Raw genomic sequence first — 8,513 nt, 5'->3', positions numbered from 1 at the left:
AATTTTCCAAAGTCCCTCGTGGAAAAATCACTCCTAACATAGTTGCTTGTTTGCTACAGTTGAAGTGATGGTTTTATCATGTGTCAGTCGACAAGAAAATAATGTAGATTTAAATGTAAACCAAATGAATTTAAAGTACATTAAAAATACTTGAACATAAACATGAGACTGACTATTTTTAGAAGATTTTTTTAAAGAATAATGTTGCATTAGTAAAGGTTTCTTTAAATGTAATTTTCTTGCCTGACCCGTTTAATATTCCTTCATTCCTAACCTTGATATTTCACAGATCTCGCTGAACTTGTCTAACCACCCTGAACTGCACACATGCCCTGTGGCTTAAACTGATCACATTCTTGTTCTTTGTTGTGTTTAGTTTTTGTGTGCCACAATGAAGTACATCCTGGTTACTGGTGGAGTAATATCTGGTWTTGGTAAGGGTATAATTGCCAGCAGTGTCGGAACAATCCTTAAATCTTGCGGCCTTCATGTCACAGCCATCAAAATCGACCCCTATATCAATATTGACGCTGGAACCTTTTCACCTTATGAGCATGGTGAGTAATTTACTGCAAACTGCAACGGGAAGATTTCCTGGCATTGATCACCTGCTGCTTTGTTTAATTGCGTGAGCCCTGCAGCCCTGCAACTTGGCTTTGAACTGAAAGTGCTTCATGCATAGGTGTATTTTTGTAATAGTAATGAAAGCACATTGAATGTACTGTTAAAACAATTAAATGATAAATGAACATGATGTCTTATTATTTTTTTCAGGGGAGGTGTTTGTTCTTGACGATGGTGGGGAAGTGGATCTAGACTTGGGAAACTATGAGCGTTTTCTTGACGTCCGTCTCATCAGAGACAATAATCTCACCACTGGGAAGATCTACCAGTCGGTTATCAACAAGGAGAGGAGAGGAGATTACCTCGGCAAGACTGTGCAAGGTTTTAAACAGCTGTGTTTTGTTCAGTGATGTTTGTTTAGTGCTGAAAGTAAAGCTAGACATAAAACAAAATATGGTGAAAACCCAGAGTTGAGTTATAAAAAATGCAAACGCGCAATTTCATCAGAACATCACTTATGGTGTTAGTAGCTCTAAAGGCAAACATTCAATACTTTTTTGGGAAATGCTTTTTGTAAATGCATACAAAATGGCATTACCACAGGCATGCTTGAGAATAAGGATTGTTTGCTTTGCTTTGCAAATCTCTTATTTTGGTCTTTTCTTTCCCGCTTCAATGTTTTCTCAGTGGTACCCCACATTACAGATGCCATCCAGGAATGGGTAATGAAGCAGGCGAGGATATCAGTAGATGATGATGGCGTGGAGCCTCAAGTGTGTGTTATCGAGGTAAAGAGCTCTCAGCAAGTGCTTCAAGTTGATATCCAAGATTAATTTGGTCTCTAGAGTGAATAGTAACCCAGCCTGGTTTTGCCCAGTCAGAATGTCACATTAATACTCCTGCGGGTCATTCTTAAATGATTTGTGACCAATAAATTATTTTTTTAGTGTGTTCGAGAAATTGTGGTTTTGGAAAAAGTTAGAATTTGAGCATACTGCCAGAAGCAATAATATCTGCAGCTTTCAGCAAATCACTCTTGTAAATGCGTGTTTGAGTGAAGCCAGCGCATAAAATCATTTTCGAGAGACTGAAACAAAATCAAAACGGATAATGGATTTTTTGTGATCGAGGCTGTAAAATAATCCTGCTCTTTTCAGATAGGCTGCATTTCAAGCCAAGAAATAAAACAACCCATCAGTGTTTGATTCAGAGTAAAAGAAAGATAAATCTTGATGAAATAAATCAGTTCTTTGTTTATGGGACCCACTATAAAGCTTATTTCATCCATTAAAAAGTTGCAGCAGAAAAGCATTAGTTCTTCATTAGCAGAGTTATTTTACTATCCTGCCTGCAGCACTTTTTTCTTCATAGAGGATACATCAAACCTGTTCTGACAGTATTATGGTCCAAATACTCCTGACAACACAATGTTCTGTCTAAGCCCGTCAAGGAGAATGTAGGACATAGAGAATCATCCAACTTTATGGTCATGCATGCATATTTGGAGTCTAAGCAGTTGTTTTGTGTCAGCAGCTGGGAGGCACAGTGGGGGACATCGAGAGCATGCCTTTTATTGAAGCTTTCAGACAGTTCCAGTTCAAGGTGAAGAGAGAAAACTTCTGCAACATCCATGTCAGCCTAATACCACAGGTACGGGTTCACTAACATGGGCTGCAAGGAGTCCTCATATAACAAGAATATACCATGCAAAATCCACTTATTTATTTTGTTGTGTACTTTGAGTTTCTAGGAGTGCAGAAAAGTTTAATATAGTCTCTCCCGGTGCTGCATAGYTATCTCTATATTCTTTTTGGGTCATATTTTTCAACCCATTCAGTAAGAAGGATTTAAAAGCATGATATGTCTCCTTTAAAGGGCCTGTGACATGCCTATCCTTCAAATACAACAAGTCAAAGAAAATATCTTCATATTTAGGAAAATTGGTATAAAACACATGATTTAACCCATTTTGTCCCATAACTGGCAGATTTTCTTTTGAATTTGGCTCAGCCAAAGTGACACAGGAAGTGACATCAAAGGGGAACTCTCTAAGAAAGAAAACTCCCTGGTCTTTGTTTATTAAAACAATATTTTTTGAACTCTGACTTTTCTTCATCTCTCTCTTATAGGGACTAATATTATCCAAAGAAACATCAGATGATTCCCTGCTGTCGGTTGTTAGTTGTTGTAGCATCGCTCTGTTTACATGCAGACATTCCCCTTTGACATCACTTCCTGTTACTTCACATGCAAATATCTCAACAACGGTTCATCTCAGTGGCATGAAATTTGTTTTGCAATATGTTATCAATGTTATCTTTCCAAAAATACATCCACATTTATCACAAAATTGATGTCACAGGCACTTTAATGTCAGTCAGTTCTGCCAGTCTGATAATTTGTAAAATTTACTGTCCAGGCCACAGTTTCAATGCCCTGCCCTCATGTTCTGTTTTTAATCAAGTAAAGTGAAACCAAATAAAACAAATATTACAAAACCAGTATATAAAATAACACTTGTGTGTGTTTTTCCACACAATTTAATGTAATGTAAAAGGTTAATAGTTTTTTGCTTCAATAAATCGATGTTTGGTGTTACAGTTCAACAAAATGCAAAACAAAAATATCATTACTGACTTGTTTTGCACTTTGCATTTATACAAATTTGCATTTGTTCTCAGCCCAGCACTACAGGAGATCAGAAAACCAAACCAACCCAGAACAGTGTCCGAGAGCTCAGAGGCCTGGGTTTGACTCCAGATTTGGTGAGATATTGAACTCAGCATTTTCACCACATTTAGTAGATCTTTGTCACAGAATTAAAGGACAGTGCTGCTGGGTTAGAGTTTCTTAAAACAGTCCTGAGTGTCAGATGTGGCTTTATCAACATTATGACACACAAACTGTTTAGTAATGTCCTTTCCTGTTGTCTTAATTAATTTTGTAGCAAATATTTACCATCGATTCCCTCTTTACTTTTCCTCTTCTGTCTTCTCTAACCTGACTCTTACTCCGGTCCTCACATCTTTTGCCTCACATTACAGATTCTTGCTTTCTGCCCTTGTCACACCCTCATTCACTTTATGATCAACTGATGGCATTATTAAAATATTGCCCTTTTTTCACCTTCACAAGGGGAGAACGTTTGGGCGAAAAGTGTCTTTAGTTCTTCCACCATGTTTTTGTTTTAATACTTTATTTAGTCTGGTTGAACGCGTGAGGCTAATGTGACCTATTAATTTTTAATTAATTTGCTCTTTTAGATTTACAGCTCATTTGTGTTTGTGCCCTTTTAATTATAGTTCCCCTGAATAATTTAATTCGCTCAATTTAAGAAATAAATCTGCTTTAAAAACACTGTTTAATTGCTCTCTTTCCTGCATTCTGATAAGATGCCCACGACGATAGTCAGCCTCTTATTTCAACCCTTAATTSCCAGAAATAATTTAATCTACTTGCAAAATTGATTAAAATGACAATAATATTCTGAACATTTCACTACTGGTAAAGGAGGCGCTTCCATTTACTGCAGTTATGTTATTTATTTTTTTGTAGAATGTCTGACTGATAAATAGAAGCAATGTGAATTGATTCAAATCTTCTTGTTGTTTTTAACCTGAATGTTAACAGCTTTGCTGTCAGAGCCAAACAAACATGCAAACAATTACTAATTCAAGATCAATGAAACAAATTCTGTTTTTTTTTCTTTTTTAGCTTTCTCCAGCAAGTTCACTCCAGTTTGATGTTCACATTTTCCTATTGTTTTATTGTCCATTAAGATTTTTCTTGTGTAAGTCATGATGGAGGGATAAAAAAACAACTTTCCTTAACCTTCTACAAACTTTATTGAAATATTTATTAGATTTTCAGTCTTTAGAGGTTATTTAAACTTTTGTCAAACTTTGTCGAAGTAAACAGTCCAACTTGAAAATGTCTTGTTATCCAAATACCATAAAGAAAACACTGTACTGGCAAGATATCCTCAGGTCAGAGACGAAAGTCAGTGAATTGTGATTTCTCAGCACTTCAGGGCAGTTATGCGCCAAGGAAGGTGCAAACTGAATGTCAATGTGTCCATTAAATATTTTCAAAATCTAGTTTTAAAGTCCATACATTCTGTTGTAGACTTTTAAATGATGCTTACTTCCATATTTTTATTGTCAGATTATATGTCGCTGTACTACTCCTCTGGAAACATCTGTCAAAGAGAAGATTTCCTTGTTTTGTCATGTGGAGCCAGCGCAGGTATTGTGTTGTCTTGTCAATAAATAATAGATGTCAAAATAGATGTAGAGTTATGGACTGATGCAGTTTATATAAGGAGCACTTAGACTCACAGTTGAAATATGCTATTATTTTGTGTCAATTCAAGGGAACTACTGCTGCATATTGCAAGAACAAAGGTTTTGTAAGTTAAAGTACATGATGTTCTACAGTCATATGAAAAAGTTTGGGCACCCTTGTTCATTTTCCTGATTTTTCTTTATAAATCATTGATTGTTTAGAGTAAAAATATCAGTTAAACATAAATAGGGGACACAAACAGTGATATTTGAGAAGTGAAATGAAGTTTATATGATTTACAGAAAGTGTGCAATAATTAGTTACAAAATAAGGCAGGTGCATAAATTTGGGCACCATTTTCATTTTATTGATTTCAAAATCTTTAGAACTAATTATTGGGACTCAAATTTGGTTTGATAAGTTCAGTGACCCTTGACCTCCATACACAGGTGACTCCAATTATGAGAAATCGTATTTAAGGGRGGCAATTGTAAGTTTTTATCCTCTTTGCATCTTCTCTGAAGAGTGGCAKCATGGGAGTCTGAAAACAACTTTCAAATGAGCTGAAAACAAAGATTGTTCACCGTCATGGTTTAGGGGAAGGATACAGAAAGCTATCTCAGAGATTTCAGCTTTCAGTCTCCACTGTGAGAAACATTGTGAGAAAATGGAGGACCGCAGGCACAGTTCAAGTGTAAGCTCCAAGTGGTAGAGCAAGAAAAATCTGGAATAAACAGAAGTGAAGGATCAAAAAGAAAAAAAATGTATAGGTCTTCTGGACGGGTTCTTCTCTAATGAAACGTTTCGTCTCTCCTCCAAGAGACTTCTTCAGTCTGAGAGTTTCAGGCAAAATTCAGGCTTTTAAGCACTGCCTCCATGTGACTGATACTCACATCACATGGCTATTGTTGACACCTAATTAACACCTATTGTTAACGGGGTGGAGTGATACTGGCAATAGCAGCACTGTAGGAGGGGGACAACTGAAAACGGAGGCCTCCAACATCCTTCAGAAGTGAAGGATGTTGAGAACAGTCAGAGTCAACCCACAGACCAGCACCAAAGACCTACATCATCTTGCTGCTGATGGAGTCACTGTGCATCATTCAACTATTCAGCACACTTTACACAAGGAGATGCTGTATGGGAGAGTGATGCAGAGGAAGCCTTTTCTCTGCCCACATCACAAACAGAGCTGCTTGAGGTATGCTAAAGCACATTTGGACAAGCCAGCTTCATTTTGGAATAAGGTGCTGTGGACTGATGAAACTAAAATAATTATTTGGGCAGAACAAGGAACAAGGACTGTTATGCATGGAGGAAAAAGAACACAGCACTCCAAGAAAAACACCTGCTACCTACAGTGAAATGTGGGGGTGTTTCCATCATGCTGTGGTGCTGTGTGGCCAGTACAGGGACTGGGAATCTTGTTAAAGTTGWGGGACGCATGGATTCCAACCAATATCAGCAGATTCTGGAGACCAATGTCCAGGAATCAGTRACAAAGCTGAAGCTGCTGAAGCCGGGGCTGCATCTTCCAACAAGACAACCACCCAAAACACTGCTCAAAATCTACAAAGACATTCATGCAGAGGAACAAGTACAACGTTCTGGAATGGCCATCTCAGTCCCCAGACCTGAATATTATTGAAATCTGTGGTGTCACTTAAAGAGAGCTGTCCATGCTCAGAAACCATCAAACCTGAATGAACTAGAGATGTTTAGTAAAGAAGAATGGTCTAAAATACCTTCAGCCACAATCCAGACTCTCATTAGAAGCTGTAGGAAGTGTTTAGAGGCTGTTATTTCTGTGAAAGGAGGATCTACTAAACATTGTGGTAAGGTTTTTTTTATGGTGCCCAAATTTATGCACCTGCCTAATTTTGTTTAAACAATTATTTCACACTTTCTTTTAATCATATAAACTTCATTTCACTTCTCAAATATCACTGTGTTTGTCCACTATATGATATATTTAACTGATATTTTTAATCCAAACTGTCAATGATTTATAAAGGTAAAACAGGAAAATTAACAAGGGTGCCCAAACTTTTTCATGACTTTATTTGCTTCAGTAGTTGGACATTAAAAATTCAGAACATCAGCAAATATCTGAAAGAAATTCTGGCCAAAAATGCTTTGAAGTGAAGTTCTTATAAATGCTATCAGATATAATTGTGCAGGAAAAAAATATTACTGACATCTAATATACAACATAAGTTCAAACTGAATTGTCAGGATAGCTGTAGTTTTAACTTCAAAGTAAATACTATAAAATTAACATGTTTTTTATGATTTGCAGGTGAACTGTGTCCAAGATGTGTCCTCAGTTTATAGAGTTCCTCTGCTGTTGGAGGACCAGGGTGTTGTTAATAATCTGTGCCAGCGGCTGAAGTTACCTGTTGAGATGAAGCCTGGGAAGATGCTCCTAAAGTGGAAGGAGTTGGCTGACAGGTCGGATTACTTTTCTAACTGAATACCAATACTTTTCAGTTATTGAAATTTAAATTACCACACCGGACCAGGATATACCATATTAATGTGAATCATTTGCTTTTCTTTCAGAACTGATTGTCTCTTGGAGCATGTTTCTATAGCCTTGGTGGGCAAATACACCAAGTTATCCGACTCCTACACATCAGTTATTAAAGCCTTAGAACACTCGGCTCTCGCCATTAATCGCAAACTAGAGGTCAAGGTAACTTTGTACAGCACTAAGAATCTGCTGTCTCAGATAACTAGTAGAACCTGAAAAATGTTATGAGCACGCCTTTATTTATACAGATGATAAGCTGTTGTCAGAATGTTGACTGAACATTTCTAACTTCTGCTGTTTATTGTTATTGAAGTATATCAACTCTGAAGACTTGGAGACAGCAACTGTAAACGATGAACCAGTTAAATATCACGAAGCATGGCAGAAACTCTGCAGTTCTCAGTAAGTAGGCAAAACTGAGAGAAAACTTGTGACAATAGAATAAAAGTGGAATTTTCTCGGTCATGAAAATTAAGAAATTATTCACAAGACGTTATCACTGCTAATTTATAGCTGTAACTTTAGGACTTTCAAATATTTCTTTTAACAAGTTGGCAATTTTATGTTTAGAATATATTGGAATGTTGGGCCTCATGCAAGAACCSTTCGTGCACACAGATTTGTTCTTAAGTTGTGCGTACGAGTGGTTTAGGAGAATTTGTGGCATTCACCAATGTTTTCGTATTCTAAGATTTTTTTTTCAGATAAAAACAAAATTCATGTGTGATCCAGACCTGTCGAGTATTTTATGAGCAATCAGTCTGCTGTTTTCCAAACTGATTTTTTCTCATTAATAACTTTATATTTCATTAGTTTGAAGATATTTTGAGTCGAAAATAAATCACACTCCATAATTATGTTGACAATAGGCTATTCTGTTTGAACTGGAATTAGACTTTAAATGTAACTAACGACATAAATAGGTTAGATGAAGTTAAATTGTCTGTTAATGCTGTTGTATAACACCACAATATTAATATGAAGATCTCARACTAAAAACCAACTTAAATTATGTATTAATTGAAGTTTGGAGACATTTTAACGTGTCTTTTCAGAACCGCATCTAACACTTGCGACGGTCGGGAGGGGTGGCGGTGGTGTGTGTGTGTGTGTGTGTGTGTGTGTGTGT

The 8,513-nt window shown here is 36.7% G+C and overlaps 1 protein-coding gene across 1 annotated transcript in view; it reads left to right on the top strand.

Moving 5' to 3' along the window:
• The window catches only part of LOC106523759 (CTP synthase 1), a 14,629-nt gene that overhangs the window by 414 nt on the left and 5,702 nt on the right, over nucleotides 1–8,513 (top strand). Inside the window, exons 2-10 of the mRNA XM_014017299.1 lie at nucleotides 377–557; nucleotides 775–945; nucleotides 1,252–1,352; nucleotides 2,098–2,214; nucleotides 3,246–3,329; nucleotides 4,729–4,809; nucleotides 7,151–7,302; nucleotides 7,414–7,546; nucleotides 7,698–7,786. Of these exons, the coding sequence (XP_013872753.1) occupies nucleotides 392–557; nucleotides 775–945; nucleotides 1,252–1,352; nucleotides 2,098–2,214; nucleotides 3,246–3,329; nucleotides 4,729–4,809; nucleotides 7,151–7,302; nucleotides 7,414–7,546; nucleotides 7,698–7,786 (1,094 nt within the window). The 5' untranslated portion in view covers nucleotides 377–391. The remainder of the gene's footprint in view (nucleotides 1–376; nucleotides 558–774; nucleotides 946–1,251; nucleotides 1,353–2,097; nucleotides 2,215–3,245; nucleotides 3,330–4,728; nucleotides 4,810–7,150; nucleotides 7,303–7,413; nucleotides 7,547–7,697; nucleotides 7,787–8,513) is intronic.

Source organism: Austrofundulus limnaeus, unplaced genomic scaffold (assembly GCF_001266775.1).
Source record: "Austrofundulus limnaeus strain Quisiro unplaced genomic scaffold, Austrofundulus_limnaeus-1.0 Scaffold165, whole genome shotgun sequence".
NCBI classification, from domain to species: Eukaryota; Metazoa; Chordata; class Actinopteri; order Cyprinodontiformes; family Rivulidae; genus Austrofundulus; species Austrofundulus limnaeus.
Note: the sequence above shows the minus strand (reverse complement) of the source record. Positions and strands in the feature narration are given on the sequence as shown.